This window comes from Procambarus clarkii, chromosome 79, assembly GCF_040958095.1.
Source record: "Procambarus clarkii isolate CNS0578487 chromosome 79, FALCON_Pclarkii_2.0, whole genome shotgun sequence".
Classification (NCBI taxonomy): domain Eukaryota; kingdom Metazoa; phylum Arthropoda; class Malacostraca; order Decapoda; family Cambaridae; genus Procambarus; species Procambarus clarkii.
This window is the reverse complement of record NC_091228.1, coordinates 3434387-3451275: the sequence shown is the minus strand read 5'-3', so window position 1 is coordinate 3451275 and position 16889 is coordinate 3434387. Positions and strand designations below refer to the sequence as shown.

Below are 16889 nucleotides of genomic sequence, written 5' to 3'. Positions count from 1 at the left end.
CCCTTCCCCCCCCCCCTTCATCCATCCCCTTTTTCACCCCCCTCCATTCATCCCTCCTCTTTCCACTTTCTTCCCTCTTCCTCTCTGAAAATTGAATGTACGTACTGTATTACAAAGCACTGAAAAAATGCTAAAAAAAAACTATGGAAAATGCATCACCAAAAATACATTTCATACTTTGTGGAATTTGTAGAGTTTGCTGTTGATACTGAAATTCCTTAAAGTGTGGGCACTGAGGCTGACCCCAACTGGCCTTTGACACTCCCATACTCTCCATGTGAAGTCTGGATACCAGAATATAATTAATTTAGATATGATTTTTTATCTATATATGATTGATAGACATCATATAGATATGATTTTATCGAAATTAATTTAGTAAATTGTACAAATGGAGAGTTGACCAGACCACACACTAGAAGTTGAAGGGACGACGACGTTTTGGTCCGTCCTGGACCATTCTCAATCGACTTGAGAATGGTCCAGGACGGACCGAAACGTCGTCGTCGTCCCTTCAACTTCTAGTGTGTGGTCTGGTCAACATACTTCAGCCACGTTATTGTGACTCATCGCCTGCACAAATGGAGAGGTTATTAATGAAGTACTTTTATGCACACAATTCTTAATGCATAGACGACAGCTTAAATCATTGACGTTAGTTTATTCTAGTTGAATGTAGATCACTTCATTTGTTTTTTCACTGTAGAAATTTAAGGAAATTGGGTTTTGTTTATAAATCATTGATTATGAAGATTTGACATCTCTAGCTATTCTAATCTAATAAAATGATAAATCTTGTTATTATACTGAAGTTAGAAAGTCAGTAATTACATCCAACATTCTCCAGTTCAAACAGATTGGTTGCAATTGCAATTGTAAATGTTGTAATGATCTGACATTTGGTATCCACCTGTCCTCCCATCTAAAAACACACAATAATACTTTAAACAAAACACAATAGGGTATATTGTATGACTATTGTTGTCTATCTTGATTATAGCAAAGTTTTTTGATACCATGCCTTATGAAAGATAAATTAGGAAGAGGCCTACAGTGCTGGGGGTGTTATCTTAAGTTCTTAAGTTGGATATGGGCATGGTTATGTCAAAGGAAACAAAGTTGATACAAGTGGAGTAAAATGTGTGTGTGAAACCGTTGTAGAGTATCCTAGGTACTGGGACCTCAGTTGTTTACCATATACTGTTTATAAACAGATTAGGTCCCACTTCTTGTCCCTTGATGAATATCTGCCATTCTTCTGACACGTGAGGACCATTTACTTGTGTAAATTCCTAGTCTTTAGTACAGTATTTGCTTCACAATTTTTTGTTTACAAGCCATACTTCTTGCAAGGACTGCATTATCTTCTTGCAATATCTGCACTATGAGCTGCATGTGTTTGGGGCAGCCCTCCCTAAGTGTTCATGTAGCATTGTCCCCATGTTTTCAGGAGTTCACCTCTAAGATGCCGGGCTGCTGGGGTGGGAAGCCTCTCCCCGAGTAGTACACGAGACGCTCCAGTTAGGGGTTCCCTGTTCGTTTATTGCACGCACTTGAGTTCGTGCTCTTGTTTATACAGCACTCCACAGACATCTTTTGTAGCCAAGTTTATCCTGTAGGCTGCATTTCTGGTAGTACAGAATGTTAATTGTGTTTGTCACAGTGAAGCCTTATTTATTAAATACAGTTATCTGACTGTAGATTTTAATATTAATTGTTCAATATAATTATGGAATGAGGTGTAATCAACGCACAATTCAATATATTCTCGTTTTCTAGAGAAAACTATGATGTATACTATCTTTTAATGTGCAACTAAAATATTTTGATGAGATTCGTATTAAAGGTTGATAAGTACTGTTTGAAAGTTTCCGACACTTACAGGGTGCTGGTGGCCCATTATTTGGTTAATGTTCCTGGCTCCAGTTGGTCATGTTTGGTGGTTTTTGAAGTTTTGTTTTCTGTGCACCCTCCAGTTGTCTGTAAATTTGTGCTGCCTTTCTGGAGGCTTTTTCTGGTGAGGTGGTGGATTGTCACCTGCACCCTGATGCCTCTCATGAGGGATTCAGGTTCTGGATGTGGTGCCTGGTAGGCCTAGCACAACTATCTGCAACTGATCTGACCTTTCAGGTTGAAGCAATCTGTTTGCTTGCTTGATACCTGCTTGATGGGGTTCTGGGAGTTCTTCTACTCCCCAAGCCCGGCCCGAAGCCAGGCTTGACTTGAGAGCTTGATCCAACAGGCTGTTGCTTGGTGCAGCCTGCAGACTCTCATATCCACCACAGCCCAGTTGGTCTGGTACTTCTTGAAGAAAACTATAGAGCTTTTCAACTGAAGATGTCCACGGTGTTCCGGCAATATTTCTTACACTCGCTGGGAGGATGTTGAACAACCGTGGACCTCTGATGATTATATAGTGTTCTCTGATTGTGCCTAATGGCACCCCTGCTCTTCATTGGTTCATTCTCCAGAAGACAGCTTCAGGGAGCCACCAGGGCTCCTCTCGAAATTTGCATTTCATTACATTCAGTGCTGGGTTTTCGTTTGATTATATTTGAAACATGTCATTTTTCTTTTCAGACATTGTCATGCTTGGTTCAGATAGCCTCTGTGAGGCGAACTCTTTTTAGCAATGAGGAACGAGCAAAGTTTCTCTCTCAACTAGTCAATGGTGTTAGGAATATACTACAAAATCCACAGGTTTGTTTAATCTGATTTATTATTTTTGTCATGCATCAGTTGAACAAAATACTTAACAATATCACTAGAATGTCTAATAGTGACACAGTTATCATTACCTTCTCATCTCGACTTTTAATATGTAATGAATTTTGGATATTTGTTTCTTAAAAGATGACAATGAAATTTTGAGATTTTACAGTAACCTAATTGGAATATCTTTAGTCTTTCTGTTTTACGTAATGTGATAAAATGAATGAGCTCTAGAATATTCATCTTTATCATATTTATATGACGTCAAATTAAAGAAGCATATGTGATATAGATTGACTTGTTTGATAATTGTTGTATCACTGTTTTAATTATCTATTTTAGGGCCTGAGTGACCCATCTAACTACCATGAATTTTGCCGGTTGTTACTGCGACTGAAAAGCAACTATCAGTTGGGTGAGCTTGTAACGGTTGAACATTATCCAGATGCCATACAGCTGATAGCAAAATTCACTGTCGAGTCATTAAACATGTGGCAGTTTGCCCCAAACAGTGTTCACTACTTACTGTCCCTGTGGCAGCGTATGGTTGGATCTGTACCCTATATGAAGGTAAGTGTCTTGTGTAAAGGGTTATGTCATTATGTTTACCTCTAACGTGTTGTTTCAGAATACTTTTCTTGCATCATGTGTTATGAGCAGCGTGCACACAACACATAATGTTGTTTTCTGACTACAGGTTTACTCGTACGATGAGTCATAATAATGTGGCTGAAGATATGATGATCAAACCACACATCAGAAGATGGAGAAACGATGACGCTTCTCCATCTTCTGATGTGTGGTTTGGTCATCAACAGGCTTATTGCTTATTTACTGTTTGTGTATTTGTACTAACTACTTGTATAACTACTATACGTATCCTTCAAACTTTGAGCAGCTGTATTTTGCCACCCAGTTTCAAGTTGGGGGACTGTACCTGTATTCAGTATGCTGTGTCTTTATCCAAAAGTAATTTTTTGTAAGCTGAATTTTTGTGTAATTTTTGCTGTGAAATAGTTATCATCCCCCCTTTTTTTTTAGTATACATACTGCTGTATAAGTTCAATAGGATTTATCCAGTATTCATTTCTGAGCTAGGATTTCTTAGTCACTTTTTACACCAGAACTTGGGTCTGTCCAGGACACAACAATCCCATCAGGCTCCGTCATTGACCCATGCTCTACGATGACGTGTACCTTTGCAAACATTCTAAACACCTCAGCTGGAGAGGGAATACATAAGAGGTAAAATTCAGTTTATGCAACAGTGTGTCTTGAAAACATGCTTGTGAAGCAAAATACAAAATCTAAGAGCAATATGATAGCAAAAAAGACCCCCTTCCCACAGGACAGAGTTCTGATAATGGCCAGCAGTTATCTTGAAGAGGAAGCAGTATTTGGATGACTGATGGCCCGATAAGGCGAGATGTTATCCCACTCACATCAGCAGTAAAACTGGATGTGGAACTCTGGCTAGAATGGCTGGCTGTCAGCTGGCAACTTGCTGCATGCCCTGGCGGGGAGGTTTCGTACCCAGTTTTGTACAAGTCTTTTTGGTCTGTGTGATTCTTTTGTGGTGTCTGTTGGCTGTTTTAGTTCTCTACTTTCATGAATCAAGCATTTGTTCTGTATTGTTTCATCTGCTTTGAGTGCTTTCTTGGTGAGGATGATCATAACAATCCCATGCTCTCTGCCTCATCAAGGGGGCTCAGCTTCTGGTTCTGGCTCCCTAAAAAAGGATGCTCATAAACTTACAGTATTTACAATGAATCATTATAGCATTCATAGTGGTTATCTTCTTGAGTTATCTTGAGATGATTTCGGGGCTTTTTAGTGTCCCCGCGGCCCGTGACAGCTGACTAACACCCAGGTACCTCTTTTACTGCTAGGTAACAGGGGCATAGGGTGAAAGAAACTCTGCCCAATGTTTCTCGCCGGCGCCTGGGATCGAACCCAGGACCACAGGTTCACAAGCCCAGCGTGCTGTCCGCTCGACCGACCGGCTCCCAGGTTAACTTTGGTTACCAAATCTTGAATACAAAGTATTCCTGATGAATTTAGATCTACTGTAGACAGCAGCATCTGACAGGTCACAACTCCTGTTCTGAAGACCGAATTTCTGGACAAATGTTGAAAGATTTATAAACCATATTTTGAGGCACTTACAAAAACTTGCTGTTGATCAGACCACACACTAGAAGGTGAAGGGACGACGACGTTTTGGTCCGTCCTGGACCATTCTGAAGTCGATTGTCGATTGTGACCATTCTCACAATCGACTTGAGAATGGTCCAGGATGGACCGAAACGTCATCCTCCCTTCACCTTCTAGTGTGTGGTCTGGTCAACATACTTTAGCCACATTATTGTGATTCATCGCCTGCATAAGAACTCGCTCTATGCAGATACTGTACAACTTTTATTTGATGAACAAATACGGCTTATCACAGCAAAAGGGTTAAATCTTCCTATCATTTCCTTGGCATCTAATTCCTGTCTAGTTGTTTATATTTTTTCACATTAGCTTTATCTACTGTAAAGCCTGTTAATTTTGTTCATAATATGATCACTTCCTTTACAGGCTACTGAACCACATCTCCTAGAAACCTACACACCCGAGGTTGTGCGTGCTTATGTGTCTTCACGGCTGGAGAGCGTGGGTGTGGTATTACGTGAAGGCCTGGATGATCCATTAGATGATGTTACTGTTATTCAACAACAACTAGATCAGGTATGCAATTAATTTAAAGGCTAGCATTGAATGTAATGAAAGGCCTCTTTCTGGGGGTCCCTAAGTGGTTCCTCCATTTACTCTCCTGGAATCTTCCAAACATAATGGCTCGCAAGTGCCTACTGTAGACTAGGACTATAATGTATCTTCCCCTATACATACTAACTGGCTAACCTCTCGCAGTGTTTTAAAGAGAACGCCAAAAGAACCTTCAATTGTATACCTGATCAACCAGGCTGTGATTCATACATCAGCCTGCGGGCAGCCACATCGAACAGCCTGGTTGATCAGACCAGCAACCAGGAGGCCTGGTCATAGACTGGGCCACAGGGATGTTGATTCTCGTAATCATCAACAGGTAGTCAACAGGTAGGTAGCCCTCAATAGAGGCAAATGGAAGTCTGGGGATTAAGGATCACTACAGTACCAAGAGAAAAACTACAGAAAGAAAGGGCACTCAAAAATAAATTACTGCTTGGTTTCAGAAACAAGAAACGAAGCAGCAAATGACTCTGCAAATGATCCTCCCAGCAGTTAGGTTGAAACCACTAGTTGTGGCTAGCTATTGACAGGTTGCAGGATCGCCGGTAGCTTCAGCTTACTATGTCAATAAATCTAATTCTGGAGCTGAAAAATGGCCCACTGAGGAACTTTGAAGGGGAGGAGGGACCAGGGTACCACTGAAGTTTAACCAGAAAAAGGAGTTTTGTTACATTCAATGCTGGAAGTCTAGAGGGAAAGAATGGCAGTTCTCTGTAGCTAACTAACCAGAGAATAAAAGGAAAAACTGTACAACCAGGGAGGAGAGCGAATACCAAACACAGAGTTGAGAATCTAGGATAGGAAACCCAACCCAGGACATCACAAGCCAGATAGGGACCAGGAACAGAAACCAGATAATGGGCCACTAGTACCTCATTACACTTCCAAAACCCCCAAGCCTGAATATTGCTCCATAACATGTTTGAAAATAAGATGGTCAAAAGCTGCATAATTGTGAACATTATGGGCCCGAGGGTACGCTGTAAGCTGGCTTCACTTAGTGATACTGTGGACAACTGGAGAGAATGGAGTCTTGGAAACAGGGACAAAGGGAACCGGATTAACAATGTGTCCACCGAAGCAGTACAGGTTTCATGCAGGCAGAGACAAACAAATGTAACCAGATACAAAAAAAGATGCACCTCTTTGTGAACAAATGCAGCAACAACTACCAAAAGACCCCCTCTGGAAGTCAATCATCTCATTCTTCACTGGTAAAGAAAGAATGGGTTTTAAAGGAAGTAACCACAAACATAACATCATTTTTATTTGCCAACATTCAGGGTATAAAAACATGCAAATGTAACAAAGTGCATGTCATAGATGGCCTCTTACATGAGGCAAGTGCAGTGTTTGCAGCCCTAACGGAAACTCATAACAAGGGCTACCATGATAGTGAAATATGGATTTTGGAGTACAATCTTTTCAGATGTGACAGGAAACACCGGCTACAGGGTGGGGTCAGCCTGTAGATCAAGGACACACACACATCTGTACTGAGCTGCTAAACACCACAAATGATATGGTGGAAGTGCTAATAATCAAAATAGAGATCTTAAATGTAGTTATTGTCCTTCAATATAAGTCACCGGAGGCAAATCATCAGCAGTTTAAAGACCAACTAATAAAAATAGAGCACTGCTTGTTAAACCTCACAAATCCAGCCCCAAACATCATCCTGCTTAGGGACTTCAACCTACAGCACCTGAAATGGAAGACCATAGTTGATACAGTTGTACCTGAGAGAATTCCGGGAAGTCGATTAAATGAACAGGCACATACAAATGACCTGCTACGGATGTGCGACAGGTTTGCCTTAAACCGGCAAATAGTAAAACCAACTAGGAAGGAGAACACGCTGGGCCTCATTTTCACTAATGATGAATTGATCAGGAACATAATGATTACAAATACCTGTTACTCAGATCACAACTTAATTGAAGTTCTGACAAGCATGGGGGAATAGACCTTCAAAACCAGTCCCGATTCCCGGTGGAGGAGGTTTCAGCAAATTCAACTTCAATAATAAACAGATAAACTGGGAGCAAATAAACCAAGACTTCACAGAAATAAGCTGAGGAGAACAGCTAGAAAATGCAAACCTGAACCAGTGCCTGGAAAAAATAAGCTTAGTAGCACTAGAAATACAGTGGTACCTCGGATTATGAACGTCCCTGTTTACGAACTTTTCGGGTTACGAGCCCTAATTGTTTGGAAAATTTGATTCGGGATAAGAACTTTGCATCAGGATATGAGTTTATTGATACGCTTATGGCCAACCTAGCACGTGATGGCACGGCGATCGCACCTCAGTTTACCAGTGCCATGTGCCCAGTGACCATCCTACCTGAATTTTTTACTAAAATTTAAAAAATTTTGTCGGATTTTTGGCCATTTGAGCATAAAAGTTATTATATATCTCGCCATGGGTCCCAAGAAAGCCAGTGGTAAGGTTCAAGGCAAGAAATCACATGTGAGAATGACAATTGTGGAAAAACAAGAGATCATTCAGAAGCATGAAAATGGAACTCATGTTGTTGAACTAGCTAGGTAGTACAACAAATTCATGTCAATGATATGCATTGTACTTGTCAAGAAAAAGGACATTATAAGTGCTGAAGTGGCAAAAGGTGTATCAACAATCACGAAACAAAAACCACAAATACTTGATGTGGAAAAGTTGTTATTAATTTGGATACACGACGAGGAGTTAGCAGGTGATAGTGTTTCAGAGGCCATCATTTGTGAGAATGCCAGAGTATTGCACGAAGACCTTGTAAAGAAAACCCCTGGAATGAGTGCAGATACGATAGACTTTAAGGCAAGCAGGGGGTGGTTTGAAAAATTTAGAAAAAGAAGTGGTATTCATAGTGTTCTGAGGCATGGGGAGGTTGCCAGCTCAGCCAAACCAAAGGCTGAAAGATTTATTGAAGAATTTAAAGAGTTTGCAGAGGCTGAGGGATACCTACCACAACAAATGTTGTGGTAGGTATCCCTACCACAAATCACGACCACTGGGTGCAGGCTTTGTTTTCCCTTTGTCGACTGATGCGTTGCCAGTTTCCTTTTTGGGCTTTTCGGGGTTCTGTTCTCTGGTGCCTTCCTCCCCCTTGCTAAATATCCCTCTGGGCATGTTGACTCTTAGTTGGGGTTTCATGACCAGCACTCACCAAGCCGCTCAGGGTCGATGGTTGTCCTGTTTTTGTCGGGCACTCAGTTCAGTGCCGGGGTTTGCGACTGTGTAGCATGCCTTGAGGAGGTTCGGATTCCTCCGTGCTCCAACTCCTTTTAGACTGTGCCTCAGTGGTTCCTTATGTGATCCTGGGGAAGGGGGGGGGGGCTCTCTTTGGTCTGTTGCCCTTTGGTTGGTGTTGTTAGTGTTTGCAGTTTTATCCACTAGGTGCTCCTTTTCTCTTTCTTATTGGGGGGGGGGGTCCTTGCTTCTGCTTTTCTCTGCCCCTAGTGTGTCCTCCTTTGTGGTGAGATAGCAACTTGGAGCCACCAAGCAGCTCCTAAAGAACACCAGCATAAATGTAATGAATTGTCTCATTCTGGTGGGATGAATTGTAGCTTAGTTGATTATGGCAGCGTCTGGGATGCTCTCGGACGCAGGTTCGAATCCTCGTCACGGCCCTTGTGGATTTGTTCATTTGATGCATCACGCTATTGTGATATCTGTGTGCAAATGGGACACCCTTTGTGGGTAAGAAGGATATTCATTTGTGGGACCTTAAGGCTCTGGCTGGCTTCTCTGGGTTTGTTAGTATTAGGCAGGGTTGAGTATTTATGATTCATGTTGGCTCGGTAAGAATATATCCAATGTCTTTTACAACTTGCTAAATCTCAGTGTTTCTCATAATGCATGGGACTCAGAAACTTGCTAAATCTCAGTGTTTCTCATAATGTATGGGACTCGGATTGTAATCCAAATGGTTGAAAAGTGAGAACATTTTTATTATTCATCATTTTAATTTATATTTCAATGGCAGTCAGCTACCAATTTATTTTTCAAGGTTGGAGCTTGATGCTGTAATTTCATACAAACACTCACACGTTGAATTTCCATGAAGGCTGTCAGCACAGATAAATGACTGTCATAATACACACACAAGGTTTATTTTGTTAGTTTTGTAAGTTCTTAGTGAATTATTTAAAAACTTAAATATATTTTCATGTTTTTTTTTTTTTTTATATATCTCACTAATTATAAATAACTTTGTTTCAGCTGTCTACAATAGGTCGCTGTGAGTACGCAAAAACATGCGCACTCTTGGTGCAGCTGTTTGAGCAAACTGCCCAACGTTACCAGGAGCTAATATCTACTCGTATGAACAGCCGGTCCCAACAACACTCAATGGAGGAAATAGCAATATTAGAAGGTATAAATTTTATATTTGTATATTAAAAACAATTTTTCTATAATCTTTATGCACCTGTTTCTTGTGGAGACATCCCAGCCTTGACTGGATAGCTGCATGCTTAATGTTTCTCATATCATATATAATATGCTGTTTAGTAGTTTGAAATTAATCTTAAAGAGCATTTGAAACATTTATCAAAGAATTCCAAATGCTGCTGCTCTAACTTTCTACATCTATGGGTCTTCTTCTTTCTCTCCTTAGGTTTCAGGTTCTGGGTTGAGGGATGGCTTGGTCCCTGGTCTTTTTGTCTTCTGTTGTTGAATGAGGGTTCAGGACTTTGGAAATGTCTGAATTGAAGACCTTTGTTCACTTGATCCATCTATGGGTTATTCCTTCAATGGTCGGCCTCGTGTTATATTTAGCTGTGTTTCCAAATACACACCTTGAACCATTTGGCCTTGTCTGGACAAGATTTTTACAATTTTGCTTGTTGTCTAAACAAGCTAAATTCAACTTGCTGTTCTTACTTCTGCGAGGTTGGGTTCTTGCATTGGTTTTGATCGAGTCTATTCTCATTTCCAGATTTGCTGGCTTCATGATTGCATTAAAGTGTTTCTGGTTCCTCTTGTCATGCACTCTCTCGGTTGGGTTTCTCTTACGAAGCACTGTAGTTTCGTCTTAGCTCTTTCCTTCTTGTATGTTGTGCAGTTTGGGTGCTTTGCCAGGTTTTGGCCACCCTTGGCTCATTTACATAATTAGGTAGCATCCTTAATTGGTTTGTTTTGATCCTCCCTCAGTCCCAGACTGAGAGTGGATCTTTCTTCCTCATTTAAATGTTGTGCTTCATTGAGGTACAGTTTCAGCTCCTCTGTCTTCCTTTGAAAGATCTCGTATTAAAGACCACATTAATGTCATTAATGAATGGCATCCCTGAAAAGTTCTTCGATCTGTTTTTCTCCATTTAGGGTGACTCATTGCCCCTTTAAGGGGCAATGTTTTTCCATTTTCATACCTTCAGTAATAAGACATTGTCTTTGGATGCAAGACCTTCCACTAACCAAATAATTTTATCTGCCTATTATATCCATGTTTTTCTGTGGACAGCTCCTCTGGCTCCCCAGAGCCGGAGGAGCTGATGTGTATATATTGGATATTATCAGATGTATATATATTGGATATTATCAGATGTGTATATATTAGATATTATCAGCCCGGTATATTATATATACTGGGCTGATGTGTATATATTAGACTGTGGCATCAATTTAATTAGAGTTCTAGCCTACCGTGGATCACGAACCAGAACCTGGCCCCCTCAGAGAGACACGAGGAGCAATGGCCTATAGAAATCACCATGTAGTGGGAAGAATTCTATATCTGCCATCTACCTGGTTAGGCACCCAGAAAAGTAGGCATCCCAAAACAGATTCCACCTGGTTAAAATTCCTACCGAAAACCAAACTATCAAGCAAAACTCCACAATCTTAAAAAAGGCAAACGAGCATGATGTCACAACCGCCGGTGCACTGCTGTCTGCGCAACTCCCTCCCCTCCCTTGGAGGGAAAAGGGGGAGCCCCAGACCCCTTGCACCAGCTGAAGTGTTCTGTGGCGGTCGTTCGATTCTGGGTCCTGTCCTTGAGCAGTGCTGTACCTTTATGGTGGTGTTCTGCTGTGTGGTGGTGTGCAAGCCAAGAGTAATTCACGGAGTACTGGGGCTGCATTTGCTTAGGGCCATCTTCCCTAGGTGCCCTCTTCCCACTTGTTCAGCTGTTGCTTCGGGTTCTGGCTTGTTTGGAGACTTACCAGGGAAGAGTCCTGTTGGCCCCTTGGTAGCCGGCCCAGCCTTGGTTTCTGGCGCTGCTTGCTCGGTGTCTGAACCCGGGGACTTTTCTGGGGTTCCTCCTCTTTCAGCAGATCGGTTCGGTCCGGTATATGACTGGTTCGATCTTCTCCTCCGATCTTTGCGTCTGGTCTTTCTGACACGGGTTTACCACCTCTTGTATGGTGATCAGGTGACTTCGTTGATGGTATCCCACCTGTGTGTTTCGTCTCAGCGACAGTATGCAAGTCTCCTGGCAGTCCTTTCATAGGTTGTCTTCCGTTTTGAATCGGGTTGTCTTGTCCTTTCTCTCTAGGTTGTTTCAAGACTGTCATCTTATGCATAATACTGCTGCCTTGTATCATGCGGCACTGGCGAAGTCACTCCTGCCTGCGTTCAGGGTGGATGTTACTTCTGCTCCATTTCGCAAGCTATTTAATTTAGTGTGTGGTTTCACCTCCGGCCTGCTCATGCGCCGTCTGAGCCGTCCTGCTCATGCGCCGTTTGAGCCGTCCTGCTTCATGTTCTCTGGTGCACGGGTTTTTGCTCTTTCGGTCCCGGTGGTAAGTTTGTACATTTGCAGCCGTCTCTTTCTTTCCTGCCACAGGGCGAGATGGAGACTTTCCGGTCGGGGTCCTTGGGTGGTTGATGCTTGGTTGGTCTGGCCGGGGTGCATCATGTGTTGTGCCGGTTGCGACACTGTCATTATTTGCGCGCCATGGCCTCGGTGACCAGGGACACGCTTTAGGTCGACCTGGTTTCCCTTCTTCCCTATTCCAGGGCTCGGGTCTTCCAGGTCGTCCGTAGGCTTATTCAGTCCAGCCAGCCTGCAGTCTGTCCTCATGACCATGATGTTTGCAAATTTGCTGCTTTAGCAGTCATTTTTGGTAATATGTCTTGGGCTGACGTTCGGGCACATGGATTTTGGAGATTGAACAGGGTCCTGGCTGCCCGTTACCTTGTTAGTGTTCTTGTTCTTAGTCGGGCATGTGTTGCAGGATGCAGCCAGTTGTCTCGACTTCGAGTTGAGATGCAGGTGGTGGCCGCTTACCGGGTAAGTCCCTCTTTATTTATTCTGTGGTTAGGTAGCTCCGAGGAGCCAGAGGGGCTCTCCACAGAAAACCAGCGTTGAATGTAATGAAACTGCCATTTTCTGGGTGAGTCCCAGAGGTTTCCCGGTAACCGACCCTCCCTCCGGTCGGCGGTTTTCGCGTTTTGATATTCAGCCTCAGAATTGAGGTTGGGTAGCTGGCATGAGGAGTCTGGGTCTCCCCCTTCACAGCTGCACAGACAGCGGTGACGGTTGTTACATCCTGCTTGTTAGCTTGTTTTCAGATTGTGGAGTTCTGCTTGATAGTTCAGTTTTCGGTAGCAATTTTAACCAGGTGAGTCTGTTTTGGGACACCTACCTTCCATGGTGTCTAACCCAGCAGATGACAGACATAGAATGCTTCCAGCCACATGTGGGTTTCTATAGGCCATTGCTCCTGTTACCTCTCTGAAGGGGCCAGGTTCTGGCTCGTGGACCCCGGTAGGCTAGAACTCTAATCGAATTGACTGATGCCACGGTTTAATATATACACATCAGCCCGGAATATCTGTATCTCTGGGGAGCCTTGGGGACTCGCCCAGAAAATGGCATTTCATTACATTCAACGCTGGGTTTTCTGTGGGGAGCCCCTACGGCTCCCTGGAGCTTATCGGGCTAATGTGTGTTATGTTAGACCGGGACATTAGCTAAGGAGTTCAGACCTACCAGGGACCAGCGCCAGAACCTGGCCCCTTCAGAGAGGTTTCAGGGAGCAATGGCCCTGGAAAACCCCATATGGTTGGGGGTTTTCCTTATCTGCCATCGACCGGGGTTAGGCACCCAGAAAGGTAGGCGTAACAAAACAAACCCCACATGGTAAGAAACTACAACAAAAACCGAACAGAGAGGTAGAAAACTCCCTACAATCCCAAGGAAACAAGCAAACAAGCAAACATCACACTTTACTGCCGCGCCGATCGTCCGCGCAGCCCTCCCCACCCCGGGAGGGGGAGGGGGGAGCCCCGGACCTACCGCGCCGGCTGCCAAGCTCCAGTTCGTTCGCTAATGTCAACCGGGATTGACGCTTCTCTGGCCTCAGTTTCCTAGGCGGTGTTTGCCTTGTGTGGCGTTCACTGCCGTGTGTTGTGGTGTGCGGTGGCCAGGAGTACTTCATCAGTGCCGGGGCTGCATGTGCTTAGTGGCTGACTTCCCTAAGCGCCCTGTGAGTACTGCCCTTGCGTTACAGGGTTATCTTCCCTGGGGCGTTCGGGAACCATTCCCGTAGAGGTTCTTGCTGCTCGGCATTTGCCTCGCCCTTGGGGCCAGCTGGGGCTTGGGGCCCTTGTTTGGCCCTGGGTAGGGATTGGTATTGTGCTGGTTAGGGCGTCAAGGTGTTGCGCAGCCTGCCACCTAAGCGGCGGCCGGTTTCTGTTGCCTCTGGAGACGGTGTACTTTTGCGGGGTTTTTCTTTTGTTTTTCATTTTCTTGCCTGGTGGGGGTCTGCCTAAGGTGGTTATAGTTCCACTGGTAGTGTTTGGCGGCCCTCTGCTAGGCCCCCGTGCTTGTACACGTCTCGGGGGTTTTCAGTGCTATAATCTACCCTCTTGTTATGTTTGGGTTTCTTAACCGGTTAGCAACACCTTGCCCGGGCTTCCCGTAGTTGTTACCCTACGGGCCCTGGAAACCCCTGTCTGGGCTCGGGGGACCATTGAATGTGTCTTCTGGGTTCCAACCCGTCTTGTACGGGATCGTTGGTTGCTGTTCCCTTGTCTCCGGGTGACAGTCGCCATTTTTACCTCCGTCATGCTGCCTGTTGGGTCACTGACACCTTGACCCGGAGTCTTGCGAGTGATTCTCTCCTTGTTCTCCAGTACTCTCCTGATGTTATTACTGTTCAGAGTACAGGCGGCATCCGTGTTGCAAGCTAGGTTAGGTTGTTGCAACATGCTAGGTTGGTTTCCCACTCGAATGCCCCGTGGCCGCCCCGTTTGGTTAGGTGCTGCTCGCCCCTTTCTCTCCATGTTCCCGGCTCCGGACCGTCTGCGGGTTTCGGGGTCGGGGCGGGGTTCAGTTGCGGCAGAGACTCTGGCGGTTTTCGGGGGATGCCCCGTTCGGGTTGGGGACGGAGGTTTGAGCCTGTGCCTCCTGCCAAGGCTTCTGGGTCTTACCAGCGGCCTTTTCTTGTTGCCTTTCCCATGGGCTCTTGCTTTTCTTTACGGGCGGAGGGCTTGGAGGCCGGCTCTGCCCCGGGGCCTCTGTTGTTGGTTCCCGGGGCTGTGGGGGATGCCTACTAGCAGTTCTGGGGCGGTTTTGCCCCTTCAGGGTTTTTTCTGCTGTTGGGCGTCGTTTTTCGCTCTTCCAGTCTGCTAGCTTCCCGGCGTGGCCACCAGGGCGGCGTTGCGGTTTGTTTACATGCGTCTGGGTGTGCGAGCGAGCGTCTCTGGTGAGTTTTCAAACAATTTGCAGGGTTTTTGTTCTCCTGTTGTCGTTTCTTTGTTTTCTGGTGTTTTCTTGCCGTTGCCTGTTCCTCTGGGAACGTTTGGGTGTTGATTTTGGGTCTGAGCCTCTGGGTTTAGGCTCAGTGCCCCTGGCTGGTATGCTTGCTCCCACACCTTGCCCCTCGGTTTTCGGTCTGTTGGGACCGTTTTCCCAGGGCGTTCTGCTGGGGTCTGTGCTTTGCCTTTTAGTGGTGTTCTCCGCCGGCAAATGTGGTGGTTTGGGCTCCCCCTGGTTCGATTCTGGGTTCCTTTGGGTTCCTTGGTTTCGTTCTGGAGGTTTCTTCCTCTTGGGCCCCTTTTGTGGGTTCAGGGGACTTTGTTTCCTCGAGTGACCCGGTTCTGCCTTTTGGGGTTCCGGGGTCTTCCTGGCTTGCAGACTGAGCTTTTTGGGTCTTGGCACATGTTGTGGTTGTGCTGGGACTTTGTGGTTTTGCTGTCGAGGTGGGCCTTTTGATGCAGTTTTGTGCCTTCTTTGCCTGGCCGGCGTAGTGCTCTTTGCCACTAGTCGGCGGCTTGTGCTTTTACAATATATGTCCTCACCTAGTTGTGCTTGTGGGGGTTGAGCTCTGGCTCCTTGGTCCTGCCTCTCAACCGTCCGTCAACAGGTGTATCGGTTCCTGTGCCTCTTGGGCTCTGTCATGTCTACATGTGACATTGTATGGGGGTCAGCCTCGTTACTTGTGTGAGGAGTCGCCACATTACTTCTTAGTGCTTTCCCGTTCCCATTCTGACACTCAAAAAAAAAAAAAAAAAAAAAAAAAAAAAAAAAACTCTATCTGTGGCTCTTTTGGGTACTCAGTTTCCATCTGTGTCCCCTAGTGCGTGTGCCCCTTGTGTTACATATCCTGTCCTTCTCAACCCTGTCGATTCCCTTGGGTATCTTGTATGTGGTGATCAGGTCTCCCCTCACTTCCTCTTTCAGCGAAGTGTGGTTTCATTCCCGTAGTCTCTCCTCATGACTTCGGTAGTGTACTTTTTCTCTGTTGACTGGGCGCTGGGGGAGCAGCTTGCTCTGTTGCCTCTCGCTTGGTCCCGCTGTTGGTGGGCGCTTTGGGTTGTCTTCCGGCCTCTGCTGGCGTCGGAGGACGGCTTCTCCCCCTTGGGGGGGGTTCAGAGCTGGCGGGGTGGGCTTCTTCCCTGCGCTTCGTCATTTCCTCTTCGTGGGTGCGTGGGGCGTGGTCGATCCGCCCCATCCTTCTGGGCTTCCCGTCTGCTCTTTGCAGTCATGAGCTTTTCCAGTCTGCAGTTCTTCTGGACTACTTCCGTCTGCGCCCTGGATCCTCTGCCCTGCTCAGAGGACTGTTGTCTCCTGTTCGGATTCTGTTAGGGCCGGGTGCATGGATGGTGGACCTGGACCTCCAGGCCACTTCTTGGCACGTTCCTCTCCAGTTTTTCTGGGGCTAGCACGGTTGGTAATTACCTATGTGTACTTACCTAAGTGTAGTTACAGGATGAGAGCTACTCTCGTGGTGTCCCGTCTTCCCAGCACTCTTTGTCATATAATGCTTTGATTATAATTGTCATATTGTCATATAATGATTGTCATATGTCATAATATGTCTTCATATGATTGTCATACAATGCTTTGGTGGTGGGGCTTTCAGGTTTGCTGTTTTTATTGCATTCCCTATTTTGTGAAGGGCACTTTGTATACTCTTGGCATCTTTACCGGATCTTAGTGCCCTGTCTGCGTCTG

The 16889-nt window shown here is 45.1% G+C and overlaps 1 protein-coding gene across 5 annotated transcripts in view; it reads left to right on the top strand.

Moving 5' to 3' along the window:
* Ranbp16 (Ran-binding protein 16) overlaps nt 1–16889 on the top strand; it is a 130193-nt gene that overhangs the window by 31506 nt on the left and 81798 nt on the right. For all 5 annotated transcript variants that reach the window (XM_045752445.2, XM_045752441.2, XM_045752442.2 and 2 more), the window contains exons 6-9: nt 2581–2700; nt 3055–3282; nt 5293–5442; nt 9710–9863. In XM_045752445.2, the coding sequence (XP_045608401.1) occupies nt 2581–2700; nt 3055–3282; nt 5293–5442; nt 9710–9863 (652 nt within the window). The remainder of the gene's footprint in view (nt 1–2580; nt 2701–3054; nt 3283–5292; nt 5443–9709; nt 9864–16889) is intronic.